Source organism: Malaclemys terrapin, chromosome 3, assembly GCF_027887155.1.
Source record: "Malaclemys terrapin pileata isolate rMalTer1 chromosome 3, rMalTer1.hap1, whole genome shotgun sequence".
NCBI classification, from domain to species: domain Eukaryota; kingdom Metazoa; phylum Chordata; order Testudines; family Emydidae; genus Malaclemys; species Malaclemys terrapin.
In genome coordinates, this window is record NC_071507.1 from 72,341,574 (window position 1) to 72,357,821 (window position 16,248).

At 42.8% G+C, this 16,248-nt stretch overlaps 1 protein-coding gene and 1 long non-coding RNA gene across 2 annotated transcripts in view; one reads left to right on the forward strand and one right to left on the reverse strand.

The window, feature by feature from the left end:
* Positions 1 to 15,681, reverse strand: LOC128835119 (uncharacterized). Its single transcript, XR_008444576.1, has 3 exons — positions 15,606 to 15,681; positions 5,848 to 5,965; positions 1 to 78 (listed from the first exon to the last, which is right to left on the reverse strand). It is a non-coding gene; the product is annotated as an uncharacterized LOC128835119 (long non-coding RNA).
* The window catches only part of OPN3 (opsin 3), a 25,025-nt gene continuing 24,087 nt past the window's right edge, over positions 15,311 to 16,248 (forward strand). Inside the window, exon 1 of the mRNA XM_054024503.1 lies at positions 15,311 to 15,685. Coding sequence (XP_053880478.1) covers positions 15,334 to 15,685 — 352 coding nt within the window. The 5' untranslated portion in view covers positions 15,311 to 15,333. The remainder of the gene's footprint in view (positions 15,686 to 16,248) is intronic.

Below are 16,248 nucleotides of genomic sequence, written 5' to 3' on the forward strand. Positions count from 1 at the left end.
TCTTAACATCTTGATCCTTCACTTCTGGACCAAAGAGGGTTTGTACTGTCTCATAGAATTTATCATAATCTATTTCATCTGTATTGGAAGAAAAATAACAAAACAAAACAAAAATCCATCAGAGTTGAACACTAGCAAATTGTTTCTTCTCATATTTCCTTCTTTGACAAGGTTATTGGCCCAGTGGATTGTGGGAGGGAGGAGGGAAGCAGTAGATGAGATAGATCTTGATTTTAGGAAGACTTTTGACACAGTCCCACATGACATTCTCATAGGCAAACTAGGGAAATGTGGTCTAGTGGAAAATACTATAAGATGGGTGCACAACTCCTTGAAAGACCATACTCAAAGGTTTACTGTCAAACTGGGAGGGTGTACCTAGTGGGGTCCTGCAGGAGTCAGTCCTGGGTCCAGTACTAGCCAATATTTTCATTAATGATTTGGAATAATGGAGTAGAGAGTATGCTTATAAAATTTGCAGATGACACAAAACTGGGAGGGATTGCAAGCACTTTGGAGACAGGATTAGAATTCAAAACTACCTTGACAAATTGGAGAATTGGTCTGAATTCAACAAGATGGAATTCAATAAAGACAAACAAAAATACTTAATTTAGAAAGGAAAAATTAAATGAACAACTACAAATTGGGGAATAACTGGCTAGGCAGGACTGCTGAAAAGGATCTGAGGGTTATGGTGGATCACCAATTAAACATAAGCTAACAATGTAATGCAGTTGTGAAAAGGCTAATACCATTCTGAGGTGTATTAACAAAAATGTTTTGGATAAGACACAGGAGGCAATTTCCCAGCATTACTCAGCACAGGTGAGGCCTAAGCTGGAGTACTGTGCCCAATTCTGGGTGCCACACTTTAGGAAAGATGTGGACAAATTGGAGAGCATCAAGAAGAGAGCAACAAAAATGATAAAAGGTTTAGAAAACCAGACATCTGAGGAAAGGTTAAAAAAAATCGGCTTGTTCAATCTTGAGGAAAGAAGACTGGGGGAAAGGGGGGCCCTGATAACATTCTTTAAATATATTAGGGGCTGTAATAAAGAGGATGGTGATGAATTGTTCTCCTTGTCCACTGAAAGTAGGACAAGAAGCAATGGGTGTAATCTGCAGCAAAGGAGATTTAAGTTACATATTATGAAAAACTTTCCAACTACAAGGGTAGTTAAGCTCTGGAATAGGCTTCCAAGGAAGGTTGGCATCTCCATCAGTGGAGGTTTTAAGAACAGGTTAGATAAACACCTGTCAGGGATTGTCTAGATTTACTTGAGCCTGCCTCAGTAGAGGGTGCTGGACTAGATGACCTCTTGAGGTCCATTCCAGCCCTACATTTCTATGATACTACATTTGGTTCCTGGTTTGATTTCACCTTCAGCATCATTAATGTTCAATTTCTCTATCTTCTTGTTGAATTCGTTCTAGCATCCTGGCCCAAAAAATGTCAACCTTCTTAATTTCCAAAAATCTCATGGGTTAAGAGAGCATTCTGCTAACCTACCACCCAGGAGTATTCTTTGGTCAAAGAGAGTTCTGTGATAAAGCTGACTTTTTTGTGCACCTAAAGTTGCTGGCCTGCAGTGGTAACAACCTACACGACGTTGAGTTACTTATGATAATATAAATGGACTGACTTGGACAATTGGTTCATGTGTTTGATTCATTCAACGCACAAAGCGCTACGTAAGGATTAATCAAGTACTATTATGGGGAATCACTATGAGGGGATGCTGTCAGGAAGAATATGTTTTTGTGGGTAAATGGCTCAGTTACAGAATCTGGCCATAATAAGACTGCTGTAGGTTTTAGCTTATCAGGGAAAATATTTTCTTAGAGCAATCTGCATATTTCCCTTAAAAATGGGGAAGGCGAGCCCTAGCCAGTATGCCAGTTTGGGTCTTCTGTAGAATCCTGGCCATCCCACATAGCTACCCAGTCTCCACTCCCAAATTACACAGCCTTTCAATCAGAAAGACAATGCCTCTTACCCTGATCTTTAACGTACATCCCTAATCTTTCCTCCCTCTTCTGGGCGACTGTTTTTCCAATCAGTGTCTGAAACTGCTTCAAGGCATAGTTGAATTTTGCCACATCAGAAAGAGTACTGAGTTTTTCTTTTTCTGAATCCCGCCTGTCAGACATCTTCGATTGATGGCATGGAGGTGCGTCATGCGGGAAGGACAGCTTGGAGAATCCTCCTCCTCACAGCACCCCCAATCCTTGTTTTGGGTCCTGAAATCTTAAACTGGCATGCAAGGGTGTGTGAGGTGCAGCTGCATGACCCTAATTCCAGGTGTCACTTAAATAAGTGAGCAATGATTGGCTTGACAAGCACTTCCTGCTGGCAAGCCTATCAGCAAACTCCTGATGTCATAACCCTTCATTACATCACAGAGTCTCTATTGATCACTAAGCCAGCCTAGGTCATGAGCCAACGTCAATGATCAGTTGGTGAATGGCAGTTTCTCTCCCACTTCCCTCCTTTGCAGAAAACATATACACCTCTACCTCGATATAACGCTGTCCTCAGGAGCCAAACAATCTTACCATGTTATAGGTGAAACCGCGTTATATTGAACTTGCTTTGATCTGCCGGAATGCGCAGCCCCGCCCCCCCCGGAGCACTACTTTACCGCGTAATATCCGAATTTGTGTTATATCGGGTCGCGTTATATCGGGGTAGAGGTGTATACACAAGGAGCTTATAAAGACAGATTTTGCTAGTCACTCAGTATCAGACAGAGGTCATCTTCTCCTGGGCACCTAGGGACTCTCTGCCCTTCTCGCTACCTGGTCAGGATCCTCTCTCCCTCTAGGGGTTCTAGGGCTTCCTTCCAACCCCTGTGAGCAGAGCTTCCCTTCCTTCTTCCTTCTGGTGGGTATTAATTTCACACTTCAGCTGCACAAGCTCATGTGCAGAGCACAGAGTAACTGAGCTAAGGAAGAGCCTTTCTCCATTTGGGAAAAGGAGGGGACGAGTGACTTGCAGGTGGCTTTTCATACAGGGGGAAGGATGTTTTTAAAACCAAAATGTCATGTCATTTTTTAGAGAAGAGGCAAAACTTTCCTTGTTTTATCTAAGGACAGTTCACTAGTGGGGTGGAGAAAATGACATGCAGCAGCTCCCTATTAGCTCTCTCTTCCATCCAGCAGTCCCCACAGTACAGAAGCCCTGAGCCTCATAGGAGAGCAGGGCTTTTTTCAAATGGACTGGGGCATTTTTCTTTGAAATGCCTTTTCACCTATTTTGTTTTATACCATTGTAGATGAGTGGCCATCTCATGGTGCCCCCTGGCAGCCTCATGGCAGCCCTGCATGCAGCTCTTCACCTCAGTTTCCCTTCTTGGATCTCCAAATAAACTCCACAGAGGGCTTTTCCACTTCACCTACAAAAGCCCTCCTTAGGGGTTGATTTATTAAAGTTCAAAACTCAACACAAAAATCTTCCCTCCAGCTGGGTACAGCCCACAATCCCCTGGTCTGGTCACAGTCCTTCCTGCCTTAGCAAGCTACTCCCAGCCCTTTCCAGCTGGAGCAATTCTCATGGTCTTCCCTGCAGAAGCCCCCTCCCTCTAGTTCCCTCCCTTATCACAGCCACCTTCTACTCTTTATAGGAAATCACCCAATTCCCCTGAGGTGGGGCTCTGTAATCAGGATTGGCTTGGCCTCAGGCTCTCCAGCACCAGGGCAAGTCACCCTGTTACAAACATACACAGGAAAACAAGATTTTCTGTCTCAAATTAGACCAATGGGACATCATGCTCTCTCTCCTATCTCTAGCACTGGTTTATATCAGATGATCTAGCAGAATGTGAAAAAAATATATAATCCACCTAATTATTTGTGCAGTGATATCATTGGTCAGGGAGGGGAAGGAGGTGAGGGGAAGATACCCTCCAGACACATAGCAATCAGCTTCCCCCTACCTACACATGGTATTGGTTGTTACATTATTCAGATACTCTTTTAAATTTCTCTGCTGTACTAAACTCAGATTGCTCATGTCTAAGTTCAGATGCAGTATTCCTTTTATTTGTCATAAATATTCCTGTGGACTTGAGGAGAACCCCTGGTCCTGGTTCTATGGGATATAGTAAAACGATGGTACTGAGTGGTAGCCATCGCAGACTTCATACGCTTAATTATTTCCTTCCCTTGTAAATCTTCTCCTTCTGAGGTTCGATAGTCATAGTATTTACTATCTTTCCTCATCTGTAAACCCAGCTGTACCTGAAACCTGCTTCTCAATTACACATTTGATTCTAGGTCACTGGTTCAGATCTGGTCAGTAGTGATCCAACATTGTCAGGACTGGACAGCGGTTTGGAGGCCTAAGTGCAATTTGTAGTGAGCTCAAATACCACTGCTGACACTCCTTTTAATTAGCCCACTTGTTCTTGGCCTCTGCTGCAACTGCCAACTAAATGGGCCTTGAGCTGAGCTGCACACCTTTTGCCTAATGCCCACCACAGGAGTGTCACCCCTTTATGCTGGGAACAGACTCTCAGCAAATGTGTGCCAAGCCACCACATTCTGCAAAGTATTTTTAATTCAGCACTGTAATGGAGTGAACTTATTGGCCACTGCATCCCCTCATGGCGGGGCATGACATTACAGTGACTCCACTTCAGTTTCCCCCCACCCCAGACATCAATTTGGCAGTATGACAGTTGGTCTCTTCTCACAACTCCAGCCAGTTTGTTCATAATTTTACTCCTTGCAAGGTAGTAAAGAGTCCCATGGCCCCGTATCAGGTCACCAGTCAGAGCCCCAGCCTGGGCTCTATAGTTTTTGCTTCCTCTTCTCAGGGTTCCTATCCCCCTTTTCTGGAGATGGTAGGGGAACCCAGGCCACTCTCTCCTCTTGGTTTCAGTCCTGGGAATCTGTGTTTAACCAACTAAGACCTGCTCCTTCCTACGTTTGTCTACAGGCCCCTTTCCCAGAATTATGCTTTCCAAGCCTCTCTCTTGGGAAGCCTGACTTCTTGTGCGGCTTCTCGACAGTCTATTGCTGAGAAGCCTCTTCTTGACAGTTTCCAGCCTCGCTGTCATTTTCCTGGAACCTTTTCACCCTTCTTCTCTCAGAGCCAGCCCCAAGATATGTACCTCACTGTAGCTCTCCGCTCTCAGTCCTTCCCTTTATATTTGTTCTTCCTCTATAGACACCATCCAGTCTGATTCTCCCCACCTGGGTCTAATCCTTAATTACCTCTTTCCCTTCCAGGTCTCAGAATGGGCTAAGTGGGCTGTCCAGCTCCACTTAACCTTATCACTGACATTGTGGGGTTTAACACCTCCATCACATGCACCTAATGTTCCAGGACATATACCAGGGGTAACACCCATAAGCCATTCTGTTTGTTAATTGATTTTCATCAGCTGATCTCAAACCAAAGTGCTACATGAGAGCTAGGTATTATTATATTATTGTACTGGTTTGTGCCTTTGGGATCCTGTACTACTCCTGCTGAAGTCAATAGGACCTTTGTTATTTTCTTCAGTGGAGCATGACTGGGCCCATAGGCCTTTCCTGCAACTGGTTGCATATGGTCACCACTTTGCTCCCAAATGGAGCCCCATTGACTTCAGTGTGGCTCCCCACTTCGAGGCAGGTTTGGTGCTTTAGACTGTATTGCATTCTATTCAGGGTCTCACACTGCACCCACCACCATGGTAGCTTCTGAGCCCCTTCTAGACTTAAAAAAAAAAAGATCTTCCTTTCTATTTCCCCCTGGGGTAGAGTAAATTAAGTGTTGTTTTTCCCCCACTACAATGTTAATATGAAATAGTCAAAAGACTTAGTGTTTGACCACATGTATACATTGCAAAGTCTTACCATTTTCTCAATGGTGCTAAGGGACACAGCATGGTCCAATGGTTAGTCAGGGGAGTGAGGTCCATTCCTGGCTCTGCCACTTACTTCTTGTATGAACTTATCAAGTTGCTAAACTTATCTATAAAACAGAATAACATCCCACCTATGAAACAGTTACAGTAAAACCTCATTCATCCTTACTCAGTCATCTTTGCACTTTATAATGTGTACCAAAGCAGCAGTTCCTGTCCACTTCTGTACAGCACACTGCTAAATCTTTGACAAGTCTTGCGTTACTAAGATTTATTTTTACAAAATGCTGCTTTACATTTACTTGACTATTATACTCATCGTACACATAATATATAATAGTAGAGATCATACATAAAACTGAACTATAACTCAATTATAGCAAAGTACATTGTGAGGCATTAGCTTTGTTTAAAAAATTATTTGTTTGTTGACTTACTTGCCAGTTATGGAATGCATTGAGTCATCATTCATTAGTGCAATAGTACAGAGGTTCTGCTGTATTAATCCTATTTAGCATTTACAATGCTTTGCATTTTCCAAGTGCTGTACAAACATTAAATGGGCTTTTCAGATACCTTTAATCCATTCAAGTGAGATTTAAGGAACAGCAAGACATAATACAAAAGAGGTGTAACGTCATTGAAACAGACTCTTTGCAAATTCTGAAGACAGAACATACCTTGCCTTATGTGGGTAACACACACAAAACAACCATGCACAAAAGTATTAACAAAACTACCATAATATCTTAAGTGTAATTTTTTTCTATTCTAGTTTAAAAATAAAATGTATTTGCAGATTAAGTAATACGATATTGTGCACTTTTAAAGCCTCTATCTTAAAGAACCCTTTAATACCCACTATTGTCTTCCCATGAAGGTGCATAGATACTAACCAAGGTACCCCTCAATCTTTTTTAGATTGAATCTAAACAGATTTAGGTAAGTCTCTTACTGTAAGGCATTTTCTCTAGTCCTTGAATAACTTGTGGCTTTTTCTTCACCCTCTCCAAATTTTCCATGTTTTTTTTTAAATGTGGACACCAGAATTGTATGCAGTATTCTATTATCAGTCTTACCAATGCCACAGACAGAAGTAAAAATCACCTCCCTACTCCCATTCACTACTTCCCTGTTTGTACATCCAAGAATCACATTAATCCTTTTTTCCCCCCACAGTATCACACTGGGAGCTCATGCTGAGTTGCTTGGCCACTATGACGCCCCAAATCCTTTTCAGGGTCAGTGTTTTCCAGGATACACACCTCCATTCCTTGTTCCTAGATGAATAACTTTGCATTTGGCTGTATTAAAATGCATTTTGTTTGAACGGGCCAGTTTGCAGAGCAATCCAGGACACTATGTATGACTGCCCTTGGTCTCATCATTATTTACCTTTATGCCAGTCTTTGTGTCATCTTCAAATTTTAGTACCAGTGATTTTATGTTTAATTCCAGATCATTGTTGAAAATGCTGAATTGCATTGGGTGTAGTACCAGTTCCTATGGAACCCCACCAGAAACATCCCCATTTAGTGATGTTTCTTTTCCCCAATGACAACTACTTTCAGATCTGTCAGTAGTCAGTTCCTAATCCATTTAACATGTGTTCTATCAATATTGTATAGTGTTAATTTTTTAGTCAGAATGTTATGTAATATTAAATCAAACAGCTTTCAAAAGTCTAAGTCTATTACATTGACATAATTACTTTTTATCAACCAAACTTGCAATCTCAAAGAATGAAATCAGGTTTGTTTGACAAAAACCTATTTTTTATAAAACCATGCTGACTGGTATTAACTATATACCTCTCCTTTGATTCTTTATCAGTTTAATCCTGTATCATCTTTTCCATTGCTTTTCCATTATTTATTCAGGCTAACTGGCTTATTTTACTGGGATTGATGTGCATGGACAGTGCCCCATCAAAGTGGTCTTTCCAGGTCAGGGTTGAGGTACAATGATTAACAGTGCAGCAAAGTTCATTCTGTTGCTACCCGTTCTATGGCTACAGGCTATAACAGATTTCAGTCCCCATTGTTCTAAATCTGGAACATTAAATTAACTTGAAAAAAAAAAACTTTGCGAAAATCAGCCTGGTGGCAGTTTTGAATCTTACAATGAAGGAAACAATTTAATGTCAAGCAAGTGACTACACAATTTCATGGAGGCAACATGCATGAACCAACTGGTAAATTGGAAAGAATATGTTGGGGACCCAATCCTGCTCATTTTACTCATGTGAACAGTTTCACTGAAATCAGCAGAACTACATGGGAGAGCAGGATTTGTCCCTGACTTTGTAAACTGTCACATTGCATCCAGGCTTGCCATGATCACACTGCGTTCCTCTCGACCTTAGTAGTCATAGGTCTGATTCTGTGAGGTGCTGAGCAATCTGAATGCCCGGAAAGCTGAAAGGCACTTGTTACTTTGCAGAATCACATCATATCTGAATGCCCATTCTTGCCATAACTTTTAAACCACATAGTAATCTCAGTCAAACTGATGGGCTACAAATACTAGTGATTTTACTAAGGGTAGATGTTAACAACAACTTCATAGTTTACATATCTCAAAATACGCAGAGGGTCACCTACCACTTTTTAAAAAATCATTCAACTATTGTAACCCCCTCCTGTACACTTCCTCTGAATGTTCTACACAAGCCTGTCCCTTTTGGCTTTCTCATCAACAGAACTTGTTGACTGCATCACATATTTAAGATGGACGGTTGTACTGAATAGTGTTGGTAGTTTAGCACCCACCTGCACCCTCAAAGGACGTCGGAAGCTTACTGACATTGACTTGTGCTATCTCTACTTGAGCAATATCATTGCTAGAGATGGCTTTGCAAATGGAAAATGGAAGTGGAGGTTAAATGTAAGAAGGGAGAGTGTTTGGCACTGGGGAGGCAGATAACATCAGCACCTGCAAGAGGTAAGAAGTGATCCAGGAAACCTACCCGCTATTCCCATCAATAGTTCTCCAGCTGTGATGCTGTGGCACAATTCTGGGTTACTGTACCCCAGATTCTATTGCACACAGTTCTCTGGGCAGGAACCACACCAGAGAACAACTGGGCTCTCCCTTTTTCATTGGAATTCTTGCCTGTTGTACCTGAATTACAGTGGCTTTTAGGATTGTGCATCTTGTATATTGCTTTGCATTAAGACTTCATGACTCCCGAGTTATGTTTCCAGTCCTGCCACTGACTCATGTGTGGCCTTGGGCTGAGCCTTTGTTTCCCCATTTGTAATATACGCAAAATGTTACATGTCTTTGTAAAGAATTTGAACAGCCTTGGACGACAAGTTCTCTATAAAAGAGTTAAGCTTTGTTATTCTCTTGCCTTCTTCCACAGAAGGGATTTATTGTTTAAGATATAGCTCTATATAGCATTATGGTAGTGCTCAGAAGCCCCAGATGGGACCCCATTGTGCTAGGCGCCGTACAAATACATAGGAAGATACTGAGAAGCTCTGAGAAATTTATAGTCCAATTTAAGGCAAGACATAATGATTAAGTGGAACAAGTAATAGAAGGGGGAGACAAACAAGAATATGTTGTTCCATAGCCTAAGTTTGTATACAACTTAATAGTCTGAGCCCTGTAACACTGAGAAGGCAGTAATGTTAACTTGGCCACATTGCAGAGTATTTTTTATTACTCTCCCTTTTTTGTACTGTGAAATGAATAAATAAAATACACAAGATGTAGAATATGGCAGAGTTAATGTCATTTCAGGAACCTCTGCCTTTGAGCTTCCAGACAACCATCTTCTTAGTTTCTCAATATTTAGTCACATCTGGTGTCTTCTGGGGGTAGGACAGAAGTCAATGGCTCTTAGTACATGTACAAAGGTTTGCCCCAAAGAATGCAATTGCAGGATTAGGGTCTGGGTTATTTGCAAAAAATCAATTGCTCTCACTGGCATTCTCCATCATTACTGTGAGATTCTACACCATTCGAAAACAGTCAAGAGTTAGGAAATGCAAACTTAAGGGTTTTACACTAACCCTAAGGGGATACTATTAAGTTAAAATTCACATGGGCTCACTTTCCTGCCCATTGATTTCAATGTATATGTTTATGGCAGCAATATTGGGCTCCTTGTTCTTTAAATGCAGGTTCTTCCCTGTGTCACTAATGATGCCTTGAATTATTAAAGGACAATTTTAAAAAAATCTTGTTTCTTATGCACTATTTATGCTGTCACCTTCTATTGTGTGTTTCACTCTGTTTGCGCAATGAAGACAGATGAGTCCATTTCTAATCATTTTGATTTCCTAATTGTCACATTAGCAAGAATGTGGGGTTGAAAAAATGGCTAAGGAACTTTATTCCTTTAAAAATAAATAATTTCTATCGAAACAACATCTAGGCCATACTTCACTGGCTTGTTTTTTACTAAACCAACATTTGGGGGCTGAGCTATCTTTCACCTACGCACTCTGAACACAGGGGTCCAGAAGCCCCTTTCAGCTGTGCAAGGATATGGTCATTTAAATGAATAGGGCTGACACCAAATTCTTTTCTCAGCCTTGTCACTACCTTGAGTATTTTGGATTACTAGTGTTGCGTATCCTGACTTCTGAATGTTCTTTAAATGTGCCCACTTTACACAGATTATTATTTAAAAATTAAGACCTGATTCTGCAAACCCTTAAAATGGGATTTGTTTACATGATTAGGGATTACAGTTATGCAGGAGTAAGCCATAAAATTGTACCTTTTACTAATAAAAATGTACATTAATGTTATGCATTAGCAACATGTATATAGCTGCTTAAAAACACTGTTTTACTTCCCAGTGGTAGTGAATAGACAAAAAGTTTCCTCTGTCCTTAAGTTTCTCCCCTGCTCTATTGATATATGTTGTAGCTATATATAGACACGGTGAATAATCACTGGGCTTTCATCTGCCTTTCAGGCTAAAGAATGGCTAAGAGAACAAGGAAGAAAACAAATGCTAAGAGACGGCTGTAACAATCCTAGTTAAGAAGCTGAAGATGGTAATCATTTTTAAACAGTACTATGGGCTGGCTGCACAGAATGCTATGACTACTTTGTTATAACCAGAGTCCCCTGGATTTTCAGAATTCAGAGCAGGCTTCAGAAACCAGCTTCGTCTGATTCCTGAAATGGAATGTATGAAACACTGACAGCAATCTCTTAACTGTGGCTCTTCTTACCGCTGGCTTATCCAGTGTTTCTGAAATGGGGAGAAGAACAAGTGAGAGTCTGCAAAACTAGAAGACTGTTGGGAGGAAAATGAAGGGGAAGAAGAAATGGAAGAGAAGAGGGTGATGAAGACAGAAAGCAGAGTGCAGGAGAATGAACAAACAGGGAAGTCTGTTTTAAAACATGCCTCTCTCCACTCCCAGCCCCCAACTGAGAATCACAGAATCCCATTCTGTTTTGGGGATAACCATTATTGCTTTGTGTCTAAAGTAGAGGTCTGGGAATCGGGAGTCTTGGCTTATATTTCCCAGCATGCCAAAGGTCATACAGTGACTTCACTGTTGCAACCTCAGCTTCCTCAGCTGCAGAACCAAACATGCAGCACTGAGATTCCGAAACATATTTCAAACCACCTGCTGACATTACAATCATTAAATGTTGCTTATGTGCTAGTTGGCTGGAACTGTGTAACTTTCTTTACATGCACATAACATGTGGGGTTTTCTGAAAATTTATAGTCAGTGGATTCTGCCAGCACATGCAAGTGATGCATAACTGACAACAAATCTATAAAAACACTGCTGCAGAAATGATCCATGAAACACTGGTGAATTTCAGGGACCCTGTTTATAATTGAGGCCCAGAGAGCTTGTATCTCATCTTCAACTGTTTCCATCTGACTAAAAGCTCAACTGTACACATATTTGTTCTCTGAGTTCACATTCAGGATGTTGTAATCCCTAGCTGTTTTCAGTGGAATTCAATTAATAATCATTGCAATAATACTACACACCAATTCATTTCCGGAGCTCCAAATAATGTGTCGTTTCTCCCTTCCTGCAACTATAACATTCAGGGTGAAGTCTTTCTGCTGTATTCCCATTTACTTGCTCACGAGTAAGACAAGCAGAGGTTGGCCAACAAATAAATTAATAGGAAAGAGAGCAGGGTAATGAAAATGGATGTATCTCTTCTAAAATATATTTCTTGTAGCTTTACAACAGCCTGAAAGTTTGTGAATGGGATTGGCTAAAGAGTTAATGAGATGATCCATATTGTAATTGCCTTGGATCTGCTTTCTGGTGAGGCTTTATATGCTCTAGTAAATAGGACATTGGACTGAGAGTCAGGAGTGTGTGTTCTGTTCTGTGTACAGACCTGCTGTAACACCCAGGGAAGTCACTTCTCTTCTTTGTGCCCCAGTCTTCCCCCTCTGCAAAATGAAGATAATGATGATAACTTCATTCCTTTGTAAATAACATGGAGACCTACAGAAGCAGCATTATAGAACAATTACAAATTATTCCCTGTTTGACAAGATTAATAATTTAGGCATTATCAGGTCAAACCTTAGCCCAGCTGCATATCTGTGGATCTATTTCAATTTGGAAGGAAGAATTGCAAAATTATGTGTGTTGAGATGTGATCTTTGTCCAGTTCCACTTATTAGTTTTCTTGCTCGCTCTCATTTTCTGGAAATCCAGAAGGCCTCCCCAGGGAGCTTCCTGTTGCTCATTCCCAGGTGTTTGATAATAAAAACCTGTTCAGTGGGATAAAAAACCCCTAAGTGCATCCCAGAATCCAGCACTTGGACAGTGCCCAGCATTACATGGACTATTTTGCTCTCTGACTTACATCTGTTCTATACTAGCTACACCAACATTTGTACTATTACGTCTGCATTTTCAACATGGCTGTCACAAGACCCATGGATCCCATGATTTCATACTGTCATTGCTATTTTTACACATGCTCTGTGGTAACTGAAGATCAGAATTTTCAAAGCTGACAAGTTACACCCTGCACAAAGTCCAGAGTTTAAAAGGGAACAAGACAATTCATAATTAGGGCTAGTTGTCCATTACTGGAGGAGCAGAAAGAGATCATGAATCCTGCTTTTAGGAAAAAATCATGGCACATGTATATAGTTGATATTAAAAAGACAGCTACTGCTGCTGCCTTTGCCAAGGCTGAATTAGGAAAGTAGAGATGAAGGTGGGGCCTGAACTAGCAGGGACTGGTATAGATGGTTTAAATTGTTTTCAGCTAAATAAATTAATGGGGATCTCCTAGAACTGGAAGGGACCAGGAAAGGTCATTGAGTCCAGCCCCCTGCCTTCACTAGCAGGACTAAGTACTGATTTTGCCCCAGATCCCTAAGTGGCCCCTTTAAGGGCTGAACTCACAACGGTAGGTATAGCAGGCCAATGTGCAAACCACTGAGCTATCCCTCCCACCTAGCTAATGACTAAATGTTATTTAATGGGCTTTGAACACTTTTTGTTTGCAAATTGTAAGCTATTTTAATTAAAATAATGTGACCTGTGATTCTTAGCACTGTCTACTATTAAAATGATTGCCTTTTCTGCTCCATATAATTTGCCATGACAAACCAAGAATCCTCATTAATATTTTGTATGTATTTCTAAGGCAACCACCCCACAAACACAATGTCATTTATAAATATGGCCAGTCCCTTGAAGAACCAAGTTCTCAGTCTACCCCCCTCAGTAATAAGGCTGCATATATTTAAATGGAAAAATAATCCAGGTATGGCTTGTTTCCCAGGACATGCAGCCAGGGCTATTCCACAAATGAGTTATGAATCAGAACCCCGTTAAAGAAATGAGTTTAAAATCATGCCCTAGAGAAAGGCAGACTGGCTCAGCCCAATTTACCTCTATACAGCACACACCTACTATTTTCTCTGTTTGCTACTCTAAAATTGACAGAAAAAAAATTGTGAACTGTATAACAGAGGTCTATAGAAAACATGCTTAATCCCACATTCCTTCCCCCAACAGAAATTTTGCATGATGGAGTACAAATCAGCCCCAATGTTTGTACATGCAAAACAATAAATTTTACATTTTGGAGGGAGCTGGTTGACATATGGGGTGACCAAACTGGACTCTTGCTTGTGACACTGGAAAATTGAAAGGCAGGATAATATAATCAAAGTGAAATTCACCTACCCAATCTCATTTATTTAGACGGATGTTCCCTCAAGCTGATTATTCACAAAGGAGATTTCAATTACTACCTTTATTTTTTTAAAATAAATCCTACAAAAGCAGAAATCTCTTACAAAATACTATAAATATGAATGAGGAAAGGAAGTGGCTTTCAGATAACACAGTGCCATTATAAAGCACCAGTTAGACAGATATACCACATCTATAATATAAAGACTAAATGGATGAGTATGAGTTCTACAGACGACTCAAATAGACATACCCACGTGCTACACAAGACCCAGAACCAGGAAAGACTTACACATTTGGCTTTATGCACTGAGTAGTTCTATTGACTTCAACCAAACTACTCACAGTGCAAAATCCTAAACACCTTCCTCGGCCTTTGCAGGATCAGGACCTAACAGAGTTACCAGAGGTATGCCAATGAGACCCTGCATTACCTCCTAAAGCCCAGAATTATACCTAAACACTACATTATTTGTGAAGTTCCTTTTCTCTGTCTCATTTTTTCTTTCCTCCATTGTGATAGGACATATTTGGCATGACATCTATACTGCTTAAACAATTGTTTCCGTTTGCCTGCACTTCTAACGAAAATTAAATAAAATGAGGTGCTCCCTAGATTTTCAAAGGCAAGGGCCAATGGCATAAAGCATTTCTCTCCCCCCAGCAGACAGAATGAATTTCTCTCCAAGCAGTTCATGTTTTCCACACGGAAGGCACAAAGAGAACTGGACCCATTGACCCAGCTATAAAATAGCTCCCGCCCCTGCGTGCACCTCACTTGACTGCCCTGGCCAGTCCCCCCAGTGAAATCAGAAAGCTGGGCAGGTGGGAGGTGTTTGCAGGACCGGCAAGCGAGAAGTATTAGCATCCGCGCTGAGTAGCTTTAAAACCCCGCTCAGAAGGCCAGATTTTGCCGCGTGTTTGAACGGGGAGCTGGGTCTGGGCGGCAGCGCCGGGCGGTTTTCATGCGCTGCCAGCGGTGCCTAGCCCTGCTCGTACTGTGCGTGCCTACAGCTAAGGGAGCCCCGCTGACCCGCCCCTAGCAAACACCGCCCCGCAGCCCGCACTCCCCAGTCTGACCCCGCAGCGCACGGGGCTCGGCGCTGGCTGGGGGGCCACTAGGGACCGGCCTGGGGCGGGGGGAGGTGGCAGCTCCTCCTCTCGCTCTCATTGGTGCCTGCAGCAGCGGCAGCAGCCGGCGGTGGGATGAGGAGTCGACAGGGAACTGCTGCTGGACCCGGGGCCGCGCTGGGCGTGGGCAGCCTCCGCATGTGAGCGGGGAGCCGGCGGCCAGCCCCGGAGCCATGTACTCCGGGAACAGCAGCAGCGCCAGCAGCAGCCAGGCGCCCGGCCCGGGGCAGCAGGAGCAGCGGGAGGACCTGCCCCTCTTCAGCCCCAGCACCTACGAGCTCCTGGCGCTGCTCATCGCCACCATCGGCATCCTGGGCTTGTGCAACAACCTGCTGGTGCTGGTGCTGTACTACCGCTTCCAGCGGCTGCGCACCCCCACCAACCTCTTCCTGCTCAACATCAGCCTCAGCGACCTGCTGGTCTCGCTCTGCGGGGGGACCCTCACCTTCGTGTCCTGCCTCCGCAGCCGCTGGGTCTGGGACGCGCCCGGCTGCGTCTGGGACGGGTTCAGCAACAGCCTCTTCGGTAAGGGGAAGGGGAGGAGACCGCACGCCCCCAGCTCCCCCATCACCGCCTCCCCCCACATTCCCCATCCACCTCACCGCCCTCCACCCTCCACTAACACCCCCGTTCCCCACCTCACCCCCACTCATTCCCCACCCCTCGCCCCTATTCCCCACCCCCATTCTCCACCTGACCCACCTCACCCCACTTCCATTCCCCACAAGCCTGCTACCATCCACCTACCTACAATCATCTTTCCCCTCATTTCACTTCCTAACTCAAACCTCCACCCACACCACTTTATCTCCTTCCACCATCATCCTCCCCATCTCAATCCCCTTACCACCTACTTCTATAACATGCTCTACCTTATCTCCACCTCACCATCTCCAGCTCCCCCATCTGCATAACCTTGTCTTTATACCACACCCAGGGACCATCTCAAACTAGCATCAATGTATTTTCCCCACATCACTACTGACCTTATGCCATTTTATCTCTCCACTACCATATCCCACCAATTTCATCCTCTTATTGATACTAGTCCCTTTTTCCTCCAGCACCTTTTCCCCTTATTAAGTATC